This window comes from Sebastes fasciatus, chromosome 3 (genome assembly GCF_043250625.1).
Source record: "Sebastes fasciatus isolate fSebFas1 chromosome 3, fSebFas1.pri, whole genome shotgun sequence".
Classification (NCBI taxonomy): Eukaryota; Metazoa; Chordata; class Actinopteri; order Perciformes; family Sebastidae; genus Sebastes; species Sebastes fasciatus.
In genome coordinates this window covers 2,405,514-2,425,432 of record NC_133797.1, presented here as the reverse complement: position 1 = coordinate 2,425,432, position 19,919 = coordinate 2,405,514, and the positions used below count along the sequence as shown (strand labels likewise).

The window sequence follows — 19,919 nt, the reverse complement described above, 5'->3', positions numbered from 1 at the left end:
GGACTTTGTCACCGGTCTCCCACCTTCTAATGGTAAAACAGTGATACTCACCATTGTTGATCGGTTCTCCAAGGCTGTTCATTTCATTGGTCTTCCTAAACTTCCTTCTGCACATGAGACAGCTGAACTCCTGACTAATCATGTTTTTCGTCTGCATGGTATCCCTGTGGACATCGTCTCGGACCGTGGTCCTCAGTTCATCTCTCAGGTTTGGAAGTCTTTTTGTCAAGCCCTTGGAGCCACTGTCAGCCTGTCCTCTGGTTTCCATCCTCAGACGAATGGACAGTCTGAGAGGGCTAATCAGGATTTGGAATCCGCCATACGTTGTGTTGCTGCTACTAATCCCTCTTCTTGGAGTACACAGTTAGTTTGGATTGAATATGCACATAATTCTCTCTTCTGCTGCCACTGGGGTATCTCCGTTTGAGGCCTCATTAGGTTACCAGCCCCCACTGTTTCCAGCACAAGAAGAGGAGTTGGCTGTGCCATCTGTGCAACACCACCTTCAACGCTGCCGCAAGGTTTGGAAGGAGACTATGGCTGCTTTGGTTCGGACAGCTGAGAGGAACAAAAGGATCGCGGATCGTCACAGGACCCCGGCTCCCGTCTACATCCCAGGTCAGAGAGTGTGGTTATCTTCCAAGGATATACCTTTGAAGACTGACTCCAGAAAACTGTCTCCCCGTTTCATTGGACCTTTTGAAATTGAGAAGATTATTAATCCTACCACTGTCAGACTCATCCTGCCTAAGTCTCTTAGGATCCATCCTTCGTTTCATGTTTCTAAGCTAAAACCGGTCCTCACCAGTCCTCTGGTCCCTCCGACCAATCCCCCTCCTCCCGCCCGGATCATTGACGTATACGTATACGGTCAGACGATTACGGGATGTTAGACGGCGAGGCCGCGGCTTTCAGTATCTGGTGGACTGGGAGGGATACGGCCCAGAGGAGCGCTCCTGGGTTCCTCGTTCCCGCATCCTTGATGCGGGGATGGTTAGGGAGTTTCACCAGGCTAATCCTGGGAAACCTTGTAGATCGCCTAGAGGCTCTCATTAAGGGGGGGGTACTGTCATGATAGCACTGCCTGTAGGCTAGTGTTTCCTTTTGTTTCCTCTGTTTCCCTGCCCTTTTGTATCTTGTGTGTTTTCCCTGGTTTGTCTAGTTTGTCAGTGTGTTGGGAGGTGTGGCCTTCCTCCTCCCCCTCCTCCTGGGCAGGCAAGGCAGGAGCAGCTGCAATCATTCATCCCAATCACCAGCAGTATATCTACCCCGGTCTTCCTGCAACTCATCGCCAGATCGTACCGTCACCCACAGTGGTATAGTATTCTAAATCAGGCTCCCTTAGATTTTGGCTCTCGTCTTTGCTGTTGCTCTCGTGTTTTGATTCTTGGACTTATCTCGTGTTTTGTTGTTTGCTCTGTGCTCAGGTCTGTTACCTGCCAGCTGTGGCTGCTACCTACCTGCCTGCTCACGCCTGCACTCTGCTCCTGGATCAACCTGGAACCTTTGCTTGTTGCAAAATAAATATTATTTTGTTCACTTTAAAGACTCTCGTTTTGTGTGCTGCACTTGAGTCCACGTTTTGGGAACTAGAACACAACACTGCAGGTTTAAACTAGTTATTCTAACAGCTCATAATGAAGTGAGAAAAACAGGATCATCAACGAGGGGAGACGGGAAATATAAAACATTGATCCACAACATTTACGTTAATCAAACTGCTTTTTCAGTTCCAGCAACTAAACAGAGGACTGAACTCCCTCCAGATATTAGAGTAATGTTAAAAAGTGTCATGTTGTCTCAGCAGGTATCTCTCTGACCCATCAGAGGCTGCTTTTTCCCTCGCCACTCTGCTGCTCTGTAGCCGGTCTGTGAGCGACTGGCCGGCTCTCCAGCGAGCTATGCCCGCGGGCGATTGTGGAGCTTTTCAACTCCAAAAAGCCAGATGACCACAGGTTCCTGTTAATTTATAATGGACATCTGTGTTGTGATATTTAAACAAACTAACCGTCAACAAGGAAATAAAAGCCTCTGGTCTACAGACCGGTCTCTAGAGAGCTCCAGCAGTTCACAGCGGGGTCTCTGAGTGTGACTACCCAGCTTGCTGGCAGCGACTCCGGCAGACGCTAGCTGGCCGTCACTTGGCATTTTGTGGAGCTTCTAAACTCCAACAACAGTGGAGCAAATGTTCAATTCGCCATCTAACTTCGTAAAACTGCCGATATTAATAATCTACACAGTTGATTTCTCGCCTCAAAAACTCAGAAGTGAATTTAGTGATGAAATGGCTACAAAAAATGTAAATGTTACGTTTTTGGCTGCTGTTGTTGTAGCCTGTAGTGGTCCAGCGCTTTGCATTGTGGGTTTACAGTAGGCGAGGTAGACTGGTCCGATGCATACTGGAGATTTATTCCAAATCAGTACGACATCCAGGTATTTTTGGCATACTGTAGATTTCACTTTTGTTCGCATACTGCATACTACATTTTGGCCAAATCAGTACGTACTACTAATATAGTATGCGGTTTCGAATACAGCCTCTGTTTGGTCATCTAAGAGTGAACCGCCCACAGTCAGCTGATAGAGTAGGAGCCAGTAGAGAGAGAGAGAGACAGAAAGGTTGTGAATGACAGTGTTTAAGGGTCCTCCTGTCTGTACTTTCGCTTTAAGCTTCAGTTCCACATAAAGTGTGATGCTTTATGAATGATGCAAAGTGATAATTGTAGGCTATGACTTCTTGATGTTATACCTATGCAACCGGGAGTTTGCTATATTTTCACGGACCCTTATGAAACAGAGGGAATATACGGCCCATCTCGAATAATAACACTGCTTCAATCTGTTACCTTGTAGACTAATAGAGGCCCACCGCTATTACAGAATTTATGGTAATGGATCCCCGTGAGCAGTGGATGCGCAGAGAGAATGAAACAGTGTTACAGTGTGGACAAGCACCTCGAAAACTAGTTACAAAGCAGCTAGATGATCTACAAGTACTGGATCCGTTTGAGGAAATGGTTTGGATGAAACACGCTGAACATTTATGGGTGTGGATCGATCAGATGACTTTGAATCACGTCGGTTCTTGCCGTGAGGGATTCGATTGCAACGATATCTGAGAGTGAAACACCCACAGTCAGCTGATAGAGTAGGAGCCAGTGAGAGAGAGAGAGAGAGAGAGAGACAGTAAGGTTGTGAATGAATGAGAGTGTAAGGAGGGTCTTCCTGACTGAACTGCCTCATAAGTTTCATTAGTCCTGCCGACAAGAATAATATTAATTTTAAGCTATTGCCTCTCAATAACCTTCTGTTGTTTATGTCCCACAAGCACTGCTGTGTGCCTCTCTATCTTCTTTTACTCAGGCTTCTCTGTGTTGGACCATCAGCCGACCTGGACCTCCGTCCTCCAGGAGATTTAGTTTTTCCTTACCTGATGAGAGGGTCGCACTGTAAAGGACAGAGGGTGTCGTATCCTGTACAGATTGTAAAGCCCCTTGAGGCAAATTTGTGATTTTGGGCTTTACAAATAAAATTGACTTGACTTGACATCATTCAAAGTGTGTCATGGGGTCAACTTTTCACCTATTGGTTGATCGACATCAGAGTGCATAGATTGACTGTATGTTATAGTTTAGTCTAGTATAGTTATCATGTCTTCATTCCAGGCTCCGTGTCCGTTCTCTCCATCTTTCTACTTTCTAACGACTTGTTGTCAAGGATTGTTCGGCCCAAATATTACTTCCTGTCTCACAACTTGGCTAACTAATCTAATAACTTACCCACTTTCTAACAAGTTAATTCATTTGAACTTCCACCTTGGACAGTATTACAGTTTAGCTCCTAGCTTTTCTAGCAATGTATGCATCATATGAATATATGTATATATAATTATATTATATATTAAGCTCTTGGCTTCTTTAGGTCTTGCAGTTCAGCTTTCAACTCTGCCAGTTTTACAATTCAGATTTTTAGGAGTGCAGTGCAATACACTTTAAGATTTCTGTACTTTAAGCAATGCTTTGCAATTCATTTAAACTGTCAGTGTGACAGACAAGTATGTGACAGACACGAATAATTCATTTTCAGGCTTAATTCATTTATTTGGAGAAAAGCTAATTTCTTTGTTGTCTCAGTTATTATTGTATCATTTTCAGGGCATGTAAATACATTTTTGGATGTAAATGTGCACCAATACTGGTCATTGTTGAGACTATGCAGCACACATGCAGTGAAACAGAAAGAGGAGTAATGCAGATAGGTGACGCAGATTCTTGTCTGTGTGGGTTGATCTGTTGGTAATGCCTCGGGGGGCTCCTCCTCCTCACTCGATATAGAGACGAGTGAAGGCAAGAGCTGCGTATGCAATTTCTTTATCCTTCTCTTTCACTATTTCCCCCGTTTAAGGAAAATAACGTTCACAAAGCACGGTACCGTTGTAAAAGCACGTTAAGAATTTGTATTACGTTGTTGTTCATTATAGAACTGTTTGAAAGTTTCTAGCTAACTCTGTCTATATGTAAGCTAGCTGCCGGAGGCCTCGTGGTCCCGTCGTAGAGTCCGTCTGTTCACCTTGTCGTTGGCATTTAAGCAAGGCACTGTTACATTCATATCTGTCTGCAGTTTTATAACTGTTGGAGGTGAATTCATGTGTCGAGTGAGCTTAAAAAGTTAAAATACATTCCATAAGAGAGACTTATATTGTATTGCTGTATTAGAATTGAGAACATTTTGAAACAGTTAAAGGGACTGTTTGTAAGAATGTTTGAGAGTGAGAGCAGTAAGAGTGCTCTACATAGACATGAACGAGCATCGCTCAAAACAGTGAGGCGACACACGTCAGCTAAAAGCACAATATCACTCTATATTTCAGCTGCTTGGCAGTAATGTTAGCTGACAAGACGAAGGTCTCTCCATGAATCAATGCTGATCCTAGTGTTGGCTTTTCCTGCCTCAGCCTCCCGACCGCGGCCGACGATAACGTTTCTCTATGCGGAGCCCCGTCACTTCACAAGACACGGGAAACCTCTGTTGGTCTGGAGGAGCTGCAGCAGTTATTTCTGCACAAACGTCCACTGTACATTCACTAGATATTCTCAGAGCTAAACTAACTCTTCTGCAGTGTGGAGTGTGCGCGCATGCACGTGAGAGTAGAGCGAGAACGAGCGCGGTGTGTGAGTGAAGGCAAGCAGGCAGAGTACAGCAGAGACTCCGGTCCTGGAGACCAAAGCTACGGTCTCCCCCGCGTCCTCCGACCGCGGCCAACACTGTTTAACAGACGGGCTTCACTAGATACACCCAAGAGGTTTTGGTGCTTCCGTGTAGTTTGTGTTGGAGTCTGAGTCTGAACAGCGTAGACACACTCGAGTGCGCATGGGACACCGACCCGGATTGATTAATAGGTGTAAGAAGTTACAAACAGTACCTTTTTAAAAGTGTAATTTAGTCATGATCACGGTGCTCCTGAAACTGAGTTGTGATGTCCAAATGTGTGAGTTTTGTTTACATTGCATTACATTTCAAATGTAACTCAATACAAAGACAGTGAAGGCGAGAGCTGCGTGTGTGATTTCTTCATCCTTCTCTCTCACTATTTCCTGTTTAAGGGCACAACATCAGCATTCACACATATTTTCTGCAGGAAATGCATTTTCTAGTTTCTTGCTCTGACGGAACATTCCTCTCCTTTGTGTAAAGTCCTTTCAACATTATAACCATACCACAACTTTTGTCATTAGAACAAACCAATTTTTTTTTTTTTACAGCTTTAACCAGAAACATTTACCTCCTATACAAGTATAATAATGACAATATGTCATACAACATGAGAAATATCTTGTTATAATATTAAAAGTGTCTTGTTCAAGAGGATTTATGTAATGGTGGCACCTATAATCTTTCAAAATGAGAACTGTTTCAATGGGAAAAAATTAACTCCAATTGCACTGTTATGATGATGAAATAACAGACGTTATACGTTTGAAGAATTTATTGAATTGCATATATACAGTATATATACTGTATATATATTTTACAATATATTTATTCATTTATTCTTTGTTAACTGGAAATAAAAAGTTCGGAAACTTGTGTTTGTTGTATTTTTTCTCTGTTGTTACAATGCTGATTGGTATTGTATTTTACATCGTTGGAAAGCCTGTTTATTTACCTTCACAATGATGTCCAACTTGTAATGATCATGCATTTGTGGGATGAGCAGCACAGCTGATTATGTGGGTAGCGCCCAAGAAAAATTTGCCAAAATGCTCTGCCAATGGTAAACAGTGTATTGTCCTGTTGGAATTGACTCTCGTTTTGAGTTGTTTTGTGGATTGGATGATTGAACTCTCTATCAGTAACAAGGAACAAACAAGACATATTGGCTAGACTACACTTTATTCATTTAATACACCGTCAGGAGCCTCAGTAGCGGTGGAAGATCCATACGCAGCCACAACAGCCTGGCACCTCCTCCTCATGCTGGTCACCAATCTGGTCACACGTTGCTGTGGGATGGCGTTCCATTCCTCAACCAGGATTCGATGCAGGTCAGCCAGCGTGGTTGTGTTGGTCACTCTAACACGTACAGCACGCCCAAGCTGATCCCACAAGTGTTGAATTGGGTAGAGGTCTGGACTCTTGGCAGGCCGTTCCATTCTCTCTACTCCCACATTGTGGAGGTAGTCTGTGATAACCCTGGCTCTGTGGGGGCGAGCGTTGTCATCTTGGAGGATGAAGTTAGGTCCCAGATTGTGGAGATATGGGATCGCCACTGGCTGCAGAATCTCATCCCGATATCTCCCTGCATTGAGATGGCCTTCAATGATGACAAGCCCTGTTTTGCCAGTGAGGGAGATGCCCCCCCCCCCCCCACACCATGACACTGCCCCCACGAAAAGCTGTTCCTCCATCGGTTCAACAATCAGCATAGCGTTCTCCGCGTCGTCTCCATACTTTGACCCTGCCATCCAACTTTCGCAGACAGAACCTGGACTCATCACTGAACATGACATTCCCCCACATGTTCAGGTTCCATTGTCTGTGTTGTCGACACCAGCCCAAATGGGCCTGACGGTGAAGGGCAGTCATTGCAGGCCTTATGAGAATACACTGTTTACCATTGGCAGAGCATTTTGGCAAATTTTTCTTGGGCGCTACCCATATAATCAGCTATGCTGCTCAACCCACAAATGCATGATCCTTACAAGTTGGACATCATTGTGAAGGTAAATAAACAGGCTTTCCAACGATGTAAAATACAATGCCAATTAGCATTGTAACAACAGAGATATAATCCACCAAACACAAGTTTCCGAACTTTTTTTTCCCAGGTTATATTCTTACATTTATTTTCTAATGTCTTTTTTAGTTACTACTGGCCATTTTGGACTTCTATACCTTTAACATAAAGTGTTACCAGTAACCTTACCCCCAGTGAAAAGCATGTATGTCTAATGAACAGTGTAGGTTTATTGGTGTCGCCACAGCAGGGTTTACTTTACACATGCAGAGCCTACTTAATGCCTGGATTAAAGGGCACTCAAACCAACAGCCCCAAGAATTTGTAGTCATGGTGATTTACAGTTCCTTCCAGGGATCACAGCAGTCTCCGCAGCTCTGCAAACATGGCTCTGAAATAGTATGTGTTCAATATATGAATTTGCTATGTAATTTGTAAGTTCAATGTAGATTCATTATCAGTATGGCGAGAAACTGCAGGAGATAAACCACTTTATTTTCACCCCGCTCTCCTCTTCGCCCTCTCACAGATAAACAGACCAGTAGACGACATTGAAGAAGAGGAAGGTGAAGGGGAAGAGGGCTCTTGCATAGAGGTCAATGCGTTTGGCAGCAGCAGGGATGACAGGTTTGGGTGGTGGTGGTTTCTTATTGGCTTTGTTCTGGGACTTGAGGGCCCCCGACACTTCAACCGGTTTACCATAACAGTCAAAGTTTGAAAGTTCAAAGTCTCGAGGTAAAGATCCCACGATGCTGAAGTCGTTGGAGCGAAGGTCCGACTTCGAGGTGCAAACTTTCTTACAGCGAGTTTCTACCACCTGGTAAAAGAGAGAAACTGACTGCATAAAGTCATTTGATATTGTCACTCATGGCATTAGCTGTATAAAGACAGAATCGTTAAATGGTTTAAGTCTTGTCTTACAGCTTTCTGTCCAGGGTCCCCCAGGGGAGCATGCTGGGGCCATTATTCTTTCTATTATACATTAAAGAGACTGTTTGTAAGAATCAGAAATTGCTTGTTAACAGCGACACCTGTGGCCGTTAAGTCAAGTCAACGTCCTGATGCTCGCGCTTGTGCTCGCTCTACATAGACATGAACAAGCATCGATCAAAACAGTGAGGCGACACACGTCAGCTAAAAGCACAATATCACTCTATATTTCAGCTGCTTGGCAGTAATGTTAGCTGACCAGACCAAGGTCTCTCCATGAATCAATGCTGATACTAGTGTTGGCTTTTCCTGCTTCAGCCTCCCGACCGCGGCCGGAGGGAACAGGGGAGACACCGGAGTTTTGGTCGGAGATGATAACGTTTCTCTCTGCGGAGCCCCGTCACTTCACAAGACACGGGAAACCTCTGTTGGTCTGGAGGAGCTGCAGCAGTTATTTCTGCACAAACATCCACTAGATTCACTAGATATTCTCAGAGCTACGAAGTCTTCTGCAGTGTGGAGTGTGCGCGCATGTACGTGAGAGGTGGAGTGAAAGAGCGAGAACGAGCGCGGTGTGTGAGTGAAGGCAAGCAGGCAGAGGAGCAGAGTACAGCAGAGACCCCGGCCCTGGAGACCAAAGCTACAGTCTCCCCCGCGTCCTCCGACCGCGGCCAACACTGTTTAACAGACAAGCTTCAATAGATACAACTTCGCGGTTTTGGTGCTTCCGTGTAGTTTGTATTGGAGTCTGTGTCTGAACAGCGTAGCCACGCGCGAGTGCGCATGGGACACCGACCCGCAATGATTTATACGTGTAAGAAGTTACAAACAGTCCCTTTAAAAATTCCTGCTGGGGCACTAGTTCAATTTAATCCAAACTCATGTTCCTCATCAACTCTCCCCCATTCCCACAACCCTTACCCACTGGACACTGTGTAATAGGCTAATCTTCCAAGGACTCTGCGGTACTTTCTTTATTTTATTGGCACCTTTTATCTAATATATATATTTATTATCATATTAAGATGACTTTGCTTTTAAGTAATCTATATTTATTTGCTAATGAGCTACTGTACACCTGAATTGGGATGAATAAAGTATCTTCTGCCTATCTTTTATGTGATGCCTACTACAATTAATGTATGCGACAGAAATATATTCATGCATCCGAATATATTTGGTCGAGTTTGGCCAAGTTGTGTTTACCTGCAGAGTGTTGACATGTATGGGTGTTCCACCAGTCCCATTCACTGTGTTGTTAGTTTTATTTGAAGCCATCTTTCCTTCTTTCTCTTGCAAAGCTTTCTCCTTCGCGGCCATTTTGGCTTTCTCCTCCTCAATCAGTTTGGGACTGTTCAGCGCCACCTACAGAGAAAGAGGGGAAAACCGACAGAGAGAGAGGTAGAGAGAAAGAGAGAAAAAAAGAGGGAGAGAGTGAGAAATACAGGGCTTGCCTACAGAGAGACTGATAACAGTAGAAAGTTCAGGACACTTGATGTCCAAAAGCTTTTTCTCAAGTTCAAGACTTCTCTTCATTACTCTAGGCCAAATGCACATTTATGATTTGTCTAAAATTGTTGACCATTTGGCAAACAAAATTGCCCTCTTCACACCTCATCAGTACACACACTCAATGAACAGGTAGCTAACAACGCTAGGCCTGCACGATATGAGAAAAATCTGCGATGTCCGATATCATTGTTCAATATTGTACTGTCTGATCAGCTGTTCACTGACTTCACTGTGTGTGTGTGTGTGTGTGTGTGTGTGTGTGTGTGTGTGTGTGTGTGCGCGCGCGCGCGTGAACCAAGCCACCAGGAAGAGCGCCAGTCGTTGATACCATTTTTTTAGGTGAATCAACTCCCCAGTATGAACACTAGAATAGTCCTTATTTAAATCATTAGGTCCTAAAAGGTGTAAAATGCACTAATAGCTGAATCCAGAGTTATTTCCCTTCATCCGTTCATGTGAATGAGACCCAGACTGGAGCGAGGGCTGGGAGGCGGAGTTAGCAAGCTGTGACGACAGCGTAACGGCTGTGACCAAGCGGACGCTACTGCGCCTGCTCTATGGGCCCAATGGATGCGTAAGATCACCGGAAGATCCGAGAACTTTTCAACCCGGAAGTCGAGCCATTTTGGCATTTTTGGCAGCCCCCTCCCTTAAACTGGCAGCCATCAAAGTTTGAGGTTCTTTCTAACTACCGTCCCATTTCAAACCTGCCTTTTTTAGCAAAAGCCCTGGAAAAGGTTGTCATCCTCCAGCTGCATGATCATCTCCACTCCCACTAGCTTTATGAAACCATCCAGTCTGGTTTCAGACCATCCCACAGTACTGACACTGCTCCGGTGAGGGTAGTAAATTACCTCCTAATGGCTGCAGACTCTGGCTCCCCCAGCTTATTCATTTTGCTGGACTTAAGTTCAGTGTTTGATACGGTGGACCATGGCATCCTGCTTCAGCACCTTCGGGAGCTGGGAATTACAGCCACTGGCATGGATTTTTTCCATTCCTACCTCACAGGAAGACAGGAATATGTTGTTCTTGGAAATTTCACCTCCGATATCAGCTGTGTTACCTCTGGCGTCCTCTGCCTTTCTCATCTATATACTGCCCTTGGGAAAAATACTGAGGAGACATAACATCAAATTCCACTCGCAAATGATACAGAATTCTACCTGCAAACTTCACCTGACGAACACCTAGCACTACCCCGGGCTACCAAATGCCTGGATGACATCCATCACTGGATGAGCAACAACTCCCCGCAGCTAAATGGCGGCAAGTCAGAAGCCATTCATTCTCATTGGTACCCCCCATCAGACAAAAAAGGCTGGTATTACCCACATCACCATCAATGGTCATCCCATCCCTCTCTCCTCACTTGTCACAAACCTGTGTGTCAAGCTGGACTCATCACTGTCATTTGATGCACACATCAAATCTGTCTGCCAAACCTCATTCTTCCACCTGAGGAACATTTCACGACTGATACCATCACTGAGCAAACGTAATGCAGAAACACTGGTTCACACCTTCATCAGTTCACGCATTGACTATGCAACTCTCTGCTAGCAGGCCTCCCAAACAAAACTATCCAGAGACTACAATATGTCCAAAACAGTGCCGCCCGGATCCTCACCAGAACTCGTAAAATCACAACACATCACCCCGGTCCTCTACTCCCTTCACTGGCTACCAATAAACTACCGGATCATCTTCAAGATACTCTTCCTGGTGTTCAAGGCCATAAACTGTACCGGTCCCACCTACCTGCAGGAGCTCCTCACCCCTCAATCCTCACCCCGGACACTCATGTCTGGCAACTCCAACCTCCTCACTGTGCCACGGACAAAGCTGACAACCATGGGGGATCGTGCCTTCTCGTCGCTGGGGCCTTGTTTGTTGAACCAGCTCCCAGGAACAATTAATCCTCGGACACGTCAGGAGCGTGTGGTGGCTGCGTTACGTCTGGTTACGTCCGTGTTAACAGGTTAGAGCAGCCACACTGCCCACGTGAGATGCGCGTCTCAGCTGCGTCTCTTCTAGAGAATAGAGGTCTCGCCTATTTTTGACGCGTGCCGCGCGCGTCTCACAGCAACAACAGGCAGTGAAAGTGATCTATTGACTGTATATTTACAACATATCAGCTACATTACTACAGTTTCGATGTCCATCCGTAGAATATGTTACAGAGATTAAAAAAAGTAAAGACTAATTTTTAAATCAACACTGCCTGCTTTCATTTCAAAATAAAAGCCCTCAAGCATTTTTTCTGTGGACAGAATTCCTTCATTTGTTAACACACGGCTTTTATTCTGAAATATGAGCCGTCAGTGCTGTGGAACATGCAGTGACTTGGAGAGGCTTTAGGGCCTCAGACTCACTTGCGGTTTTTAAATCTAATCTTAAAACTCACCTGTTCCTTTTAGCTTTCCCCTAGGGTTTTACAATTACTGTGATTTTATAGTATTTTTAGTTGCTTTTAACTTACGTCAAGAAGTAATTTGTCTATAATTTTATTCATCCTATTTTGATAGTTTTTAATCATATGTTTGTTGTGTAAATTGTCTTAAAGTTGTCTGTGATTCTTTTGCCTTTGTTGTGAGGAATCTTGAAATTTCGCTGTATTTTAAAGTGTGCTATATAAATTGAATTTATTATTATTATTATTATTATTATCCTATGTCCTGGTTCAGACGCAGAGTTTTAAGCCTGTTTGGCTCTGTTTCATCACAGAGAACAACTGCCACATGTATGTAACACTGCTCCACCTGAGCGTCTCTTTTGCTGTGTGATTGACAGTCATCACTCTTATGAGTGTTGACAGGAGGTAACATGTAGATTTGCTGGATTTTTCACCATAAAACTTATTATTCAAAGAGTTTATTCAAAGTGACAGAAACCAGGATATTTGGAGTGATGCAGAGATGGAAAAGTGGCTAATAGTGTGTTAGTGTGCCACTGTGGTGGATGTGACTGTGGGATCGCCATTTACAGATCCCTCGAGTAGTAAGTTGGTCCCTGGGGTGGTATACCGCTTGTGTTCCTCTGCCATATACCGTTTCCTAAGAGCAGGCGCACCGTGGGCCACGACAAGTACTGCCGTGAATGCACGTTTCTTTCTGTTTTTATTGACAATGTAGCGCGACACAGCACCGTAAATAAAGGAATCTATATCATTTCCCTAGGCCGTTCTGTTGTTGTGATATGTGCGATGCTCTTGAAATGACAGTAAAGCAATTTCAGACTTGCCGATGTACCCTGATGAGAGCTAACGTTAGCCTAAACTGACATGGCTTTTGTTAGCCTTAGCCAGTCTGATTAATCGATAACGGAACTCTTGAGCCAACTAACCAAACAGGGTTCTACTTTCATTATTTCCGTCATGTTTCTGGTAGGCCGGTAACACGATCATACATTATATAAACCTCTATGTCGCAAAATATTTACCAGGCATATGTATGGCATATTATTATTAGGGATGCACCGATACCACTTTTTTTCAGACCGAGTACAAGTACAAGTTCTTACATTTGGGTACTTGCCGATACCAAGTACCGATACGAGTACTTCTCTGTGCCAAAAGACCCTCGTTAATAGCCAGCTGGAGGGTGTGAGCGACACACGGCAGGCTGGGGAGTCCCGCATACGAGGCGGTGCGCCGCCACCGGCTCTAGGTCGGCTTGGAAAGGCTCGGGGTGAAGGTGGCCCGAGGCCGCAGCTTTACAACGCTCCCCGCCCGGACCTCAATGCACCGTAGACAAAGGGCTTGCCTCTCCCTCTCTTCCCGCTGGGGGCGGCCCCCTGCTCCCGGTGCAACTGTCGACCGTGGCGGACTGTCCTCAGTGCGCCCCAACCGTGTCGTGCCGCCAGATCGGGGCTCGGCCCACGTAAAAGGCACCAGGGGTCTGTGGCGTTGTCGGCAACCCACCCGACCCGTCTTGAAAGACAGATCAAGGAGTCTAACGCACGCACAAGTCAGAGGGTGCAAGCAAAACCCTGTGGCGCAATGAAAGTGAGGGCCGGCGCGCGCCGGCTGAGGTGGGATCCCGGCCCAGCGGGATCGGGCGCACCACCTTAAAGTGGTATCGGTGCCGTGGTATCAGAGCCGTTTTGCGAGTACGAGTACCCGAGCAGAGTATCAGACCCGATACCCGATACTGGCATCGGTATCGGTGCATCCCTAGTTATTATTCATCATAAATGCTTTGAATGAGTAAACGGTTGCTATACGGATGCCGCTCTATCGGCATGGATATGATAAACGTGGGGGGTATTTTATCACTATGATCTATCTTCGGATACAGTGAAGTGGCAATATGTGTGTGTGATTACCGGAGGTAGAAAATACACTTACACTCAGTAAAATTTGAACACATTTTTACTTTACTTGAGTATTTCCATTCTACTTCTAGTCCACTTGTTACATCTCAGAGGGAAATATTGTACTTTTTACTGCACTACATTTGATACCTTTGCTTACTTTGCAGATTAATAATACAAATATAAACCAACCTAATAAAGATCTGAGTGCCTTTTGATTACACCACCTCATACAGGCTGCTTTTACTGTAAAGTTTGTCTCAGTCTGCAGTGGCAGGTTCCTATATCTGCCAGAAGGGGGCTCTATAGGACTCTTCATAACTTGTTGTTTTCATTCACCCCATTACCAGACACTAATCCCAGTGAGCTTTTACACAGTCTTAATTATTTCATTCAGGAACTGCTGGAAAGTGTGTTATTCTATTGAATTTTTGCACTTAGATTTCATAAAGAGCCAAGATCGATATGATTAGCATAGACGTTGGGGGTGTTTTCCTATGATCTATCTTTGGATAGTCTAAAATGACAATGTATGTATTATTAGTAATTAGTATGTATGTATATTAATTAGTCAACACACTATATTTTTACTTTAAAGTCCATCGTGGCTTGAATCTATTACACATAGCCTCACTTTTAATGTAAATTCCAATTGGCTGGAGTCTAGAGATGGATACAATACAATCTCATTGAGTTAACAGCTCCAGAGCTGTGTGTCTATGTGTGTAACAGTATGTGTTACGGGTCTGCATTGATCTTTCAATGAATGTGGATGACTCCTACAGTATCTGCTGTCCAGAGCTGCTTTATACTGTATGAAAACCTTCTCCTCCATATGATATTTCTTTTTATTTGGTCTTTTTTATCTTTATATTTTTATTACTATGCAACTTTTCATTTATATGCTGCTTTTTTGACAATATGCTTATTCTTTTTATTTATATGATACTTCTTTTTTTGTTTTTTTATTTTGTATCTTTATTTAGATACGCCAGCATGCCCGCTGTGCCTGGCAAGAGGTTCCCTGGAGCACATCCTAAGCTGCTGCCCAAAAGCCCTGGGAGAGGGGAGGTACAAATGGTGCCATGACCTGGTGTTGAAGGCAGTAGCGGACATCCTCTGCACTGGAATCCAACAGAACCGGAGTTTTGTCTAACTTTAATGTTCTGCATGATGTAATGTATTTTGTCCTAACTATTGTTGCTGTCATGATTCAATGATGTTGTCTTGTTATGTGTTGGATGCTGCTATTTGACCCTGTCTTGGCTAGGTCTCAAATGTAAAAGAGGCTTTAATCTCAATGTGACTTCCTAGTTAAATAAAGGTTATACATATATTATAATGTGTGCCATGTTCGCGTATGGCCAAAGCAACCTACGCCACAGGGCTTTGTTGTTTCCATGGTCGTCTTGATTTAATCAGCATCTTATACTCTTTGTACTGTACTTGTTTCTGTGATTGATATCTTATATCTCTCATTAACATTATTATTACTGAGTAAAGTCAACAATGACTTAGCCCAGTTGCTGGTGTACCACTGCTGTTGCTTTCTCCTTCTTCCATAATCCCAGACTCTCTGACCAGGGAGGGTCTAACCCAGTGATGGATATGCAGATGTACTGTATATGTGCAATTGTATGTGTGTGTGTTTGTGTGTAAGAAATTACCTGCACCAAAGCATATTCCACCAGTGATGAAAACCCATAAAGTAGACAGGTAATGAGCCAGATATCAATGGCCTTTACGTAGGAAACCTTTGGTAACTCTGACGCCAAGAGCATACTCTCACTGGACAGAGAGAGTACTGATAAAATACCTAGAAACACACAGATGTTAACACATTAATGTTACCACATGTGAATGATTATTTCCAGATGAGTGACATTTATGTTAAATTAAATCTACTTGAGAGAAAAAGTGGTTGGTTAGTTGGTTGGTTGGTTGGTTGGTTAGTAGCAATCATGTTTAGTGTGATGATGTCAACATTGGTTGTGGGATGGTAGGATAAAGTAAGGTGGCTTGATGAATGGATTGATTAATGGACTAAAAGCACAATAGGATAACTGATAAGGGCAGAATCAAGATAAGTTAAATATTCACAATCATTTCTCGATATTGGAGAGTCTTATAAGTTCAACATTATAATCTGTTGTGAAGACCAGTATCAACAATTTATGTCTATCCTGAGTACATGTAAGGAATTGCTGTACATTTACTGTGGATTAACAACAATGTCTTACAGTATTTTGTAATAATTGTAAGATACTGTTAAATATTTGTCCTTTGCATGCAAATTAACAGTTAATACCGTTGGTTAACTATAGCCGAAACTAACTGTAATTTATCAGCATAATACGGTATTTTCTGTCAAGCGGTGGAAATATCCGCTATCGTCCCTTTACAAGTTCAGTGAGTCACTATCCATCAGCATTGTGCAGATGATTGTAGGCTAATGTTTCTGTTATGAACATTTTTGAATAATCAAACTGCTCATTTTTGAGTGACTGGCTATTCCTGATAGTGATTTAGACAGCACCGCTTCGGCAGTCTACGTCATCATTCTAATGAGAGCAGTCCATGTAGTAACGTTATACTTCTCTCCTGAAATCTGCAGTGTCCAGTATTGTTTCGTCTGCTTGATTATTGTTGACATCTCAGAGAATGTTTCATTAGGTCTGTTTCATTAAGTCAGGTAGCTAAGCTCTTTAACGTTAGCTAGCTCAAGCTCAATTAGCCGTAGTAACGGAAGATACGAAGATGAAGATGTAACGTTAGTGACCTAACTTGTGTTTACTGTGCTATTATGGAGCCGACTGTAGAACCGCAAACAGGAAGGAACGGGAAGATTTTCAAAAGGGAGGGGGGGACCTAGAATCGCAAAAGTGTCTCCCAGACGGAGGGAGAAGTGAGATGGACTTCCCATCCCCAGATGGACCGATGATTCCTTTTGATATGAGCACTGATCCGTGATTGTTGAATGATTCTTGTGATTACATATGACACATACCTTAACATTATTTTGTTTTACTTCACCTTCAGGTGTCTGTCACATACACTAACGTTGAAAGAAGATTCACTCTACCAGCCATAGTGGAGTGGATAGTGGAAAAATCATGCAAATGGTGATACAAGCACCAAATTTGGCATTATGATTCCAGAGGGGACACTTAACAAATATAAACAGTTGGCCACTTGAAAATCCAATTTAGCCACTTGAAAATCCAATTTTCAACAATTTTTAACCGCAATATGTTGGCCAGGGAATCAAGCATCAAGACCCAGCGGTTTCATTTTCCCGCTGAGAAAGTGTGTGTGAAGCTGAAATATCTTGCACGTCCATTGCGACACAAGGAGACGAAGCCATCAGCAACAATAGGAAGTCCCTGGATGCTGTGACCCCATGCTCTCATGAGGAAGCAGGCACTAAACAGACACAAAATGGCCGCCATATTGCAGTTAAAAATTGTTAAAACTATCAAAATTAGATCCAGCATGCTAGAAAACATATAATTTGACACCAAGATCAATCAAATCGACCAAGTAGATAAATTTCTATGAGAGAAACCATTATCGGCAGGTCAATTTGGCGGCCATCTTGGATTTTCAAGTGGCCACTCGTTTATATTGCTTAGTGACCCCTTGGCAATCATCATGCCGAATTTGTTGCTTGCATCCCTTTTTGCACGATCTGACTGAATAATTGATGTAATCCGCTCCACTACCAGTTCTCAGCTCATTTTGCTCGGTATGTATTTAGTTGTACATTTTAAAATAACTTCATTTTATGTTTTATTTCCTGTTTTTGAGAAATATTGCATAATGGTGGAGATATCACTGGAGAAGATATGAAATACTTCCTCTTCACTTCACCTAAATTTAAACTATATTTCAAAGGAAATGAGCCCACGACAAACAGTCACTGGATGATCAGCATTGAGGAGCGTGTGGTCTTTGGATTGGGACTTTCTGCACTGTTGGCTGTGTCATTTTCAACCTCCAGTATCAAGATGGGGCCTCCAAAAAGACAAAGTCATCTGTACAAATGATTGAGGAGTTTTAATAAACTACAGCAATATTGTATTGAATGTATATTCTTGTGTTTTATACTTTTTTTTAATTTGTGAGGAATTAAATGCAAAAGTAGCACATTATATTACCCTTTGTAAATATACAGTAACACGGTGGTTTATACTGTAAAACTACCGTAAACCCAGTTATCCTACTGTCACATACTGTAATTGTGTATACAGTAATATACTGTTAAAATAAATTACAGTAGCTGCACTGTAAAATAACAGTAACCCAGTGACCCAGCTCTGCAGGGTGGCGGGGATCCCTCATGGGATCAGATTGTTTCCTCTGGAGACCCGAGGAAATAGAAGAAAAATTGTGTATATCCTAATTGGACCATGCTCTGTTTAAGACTGGAGTATTTTGCAGGCAAGATTGAATTAGAAAACTCTTGGACTACATCCAAGTTTGAAGAAAGTTCCCTATGTGAGGTCTACCCAGAGGAGATTACAGCAGCCTCCCTCAATTCTTGGATTAAGAAGCAGCTGTGTTTCATGACAAACATTAAAGGGACTGTTTGTAAGAATCAGAAATTGCTTGTTAACAGCGACACCTGTGGCCGTTAAGTCAAGTCAGCGTCCTGTTGATTGCGCTTGTGCTCGCTCTACATAGACATGAACGAGCATCGCTCAAAACAGTGAGGCGACACATGTCAGCTAAAAGCACAATATCACTCTATATTTCAGCTGCTTGGCAGTAATGTTAGCTGACCAGACCAAGGTCTCTCCATGAATCACTGCTGATCCTAGTGTTGGCTTTTCCTGCTTCAGCCTCCCGACCGCGGCCGGAGGGAACAGGGGAGACACCGGAGTTTTGGTCGGAGACGATAACGTTTCTCTCTGCGGAGCCCCGTCACTTCACAAGACACGGGAAACCTCTGTTGGTCTGGAGGAGCTGCAGCAGTTATTTCTGCACAAACGTCCACTGTACATTCACTAGATATTCTCAGAGCTAAACTAACTCTTCTGCAGTGTGGAGTGTGAGGGCATGCACGTGAGAGGTGGAGCGAGAGAGAGAGAACGAGCACGGTGTGTGAGTGAAGGCAGGCAGGCAGAGGAGCAGAGTACAGCAGAGGCTCCGGCCTTGGAGACCAAAGCTACGGTCTCCCCCGCGTCCTCCGACCGCGGCCAACACTGTTTAACAGATGGGCTTCACTAGATACAACCAAGAGGTTTTGGTGCTTCCGTGTAGTTTGTGTTGGAGTCTTGTCTGAACAGCGTAGACACACGCTAGCGCGCATGGGACACCGACCCGCAATGATTTGTACGTGTAAGAAGTTACAAACAGTCCCTTTAAGTATCAGCCCATGGTTGGAAATATCAGTGAACAAGGATAGTGACACTGATATTTGGCAGTCTTAGGACAAAAAAACAAACAAACAAAAAAAAACGAACAAGAAAAATCATGGCAGAATTGTAGCTACTCTGTGTGGTGCACCAACCTTTGAGCGTTGAAGGATGTACGTAACCTCTGTAAATATTTGAATACTTAATACATGAATGTAAATTGTTGCAAATACAGCATGTAACATGTATCTTTGTGATACTCACCTAATGGCACCCTTGCAGCTGAGGCATCAGGGTTGATCCAGAACGATAACCACGACAAAACAACAATCAATAGAGTTGGAGCATAAACTCCCATCAAGTAGAAACCAACCTGCCGACGCAATGTAAAAATCACTTCAACGCAGGTGTAGTATCCTGGAAACAGACAGAGAAGGAGTAATGCAAACAACGATTTTTATTTGTAAAGAATTTAGCTAACTTTGTTTTCACATTAACAATGAAGGCTATTTTTCTGTTGATCAGTGTGAAAAAACACACATATACAAAAATGATTTAGTCAATTTGAA

The 19,919-nt window shown here is 43.5% G+C and overlaps 1 protein-coding gene across 3 annotated transcripts in view; it reads right to left on the bottom strand.

Annotated features, from left to right (window-relative positions):
- Positions 1-4,976: 4,976 nt before the first annotated feature.
- The window catches only part of LOC141765132 (glycine receptor subunit beta-like), a 68,481-nt gene continuing 53,538 nt past the window's right edge, over positions 4,977-19,919 (bottom strand). For all 3 annotated transcript variants that reach the window (XM_074631103.1, XM_074631105.1, XM_074631104.1), the window contains 4 exons: positions 19,615-19,767; positions 15,661-15,809; positions 9,374-9,532; positions 4,977-8,054 (listed from right to left, as the gene is read on the bottom strand). In XM_074631103.1, the coding sequence (XP_074487204.1) occupies positions 7,761-8,054; positions 9,374-9,532; positions 15,661-15,809; positions 19,615-19,767 (755 nt within the window). In that variant the 3' untranslated portion in view covers positions 4,977-7,760. The remainder of the gene's footprint in view (positions 8,055-9,373; positions 9,533-15,660; positions 15,810-19,614; positions 19,768-19,919) is intronic.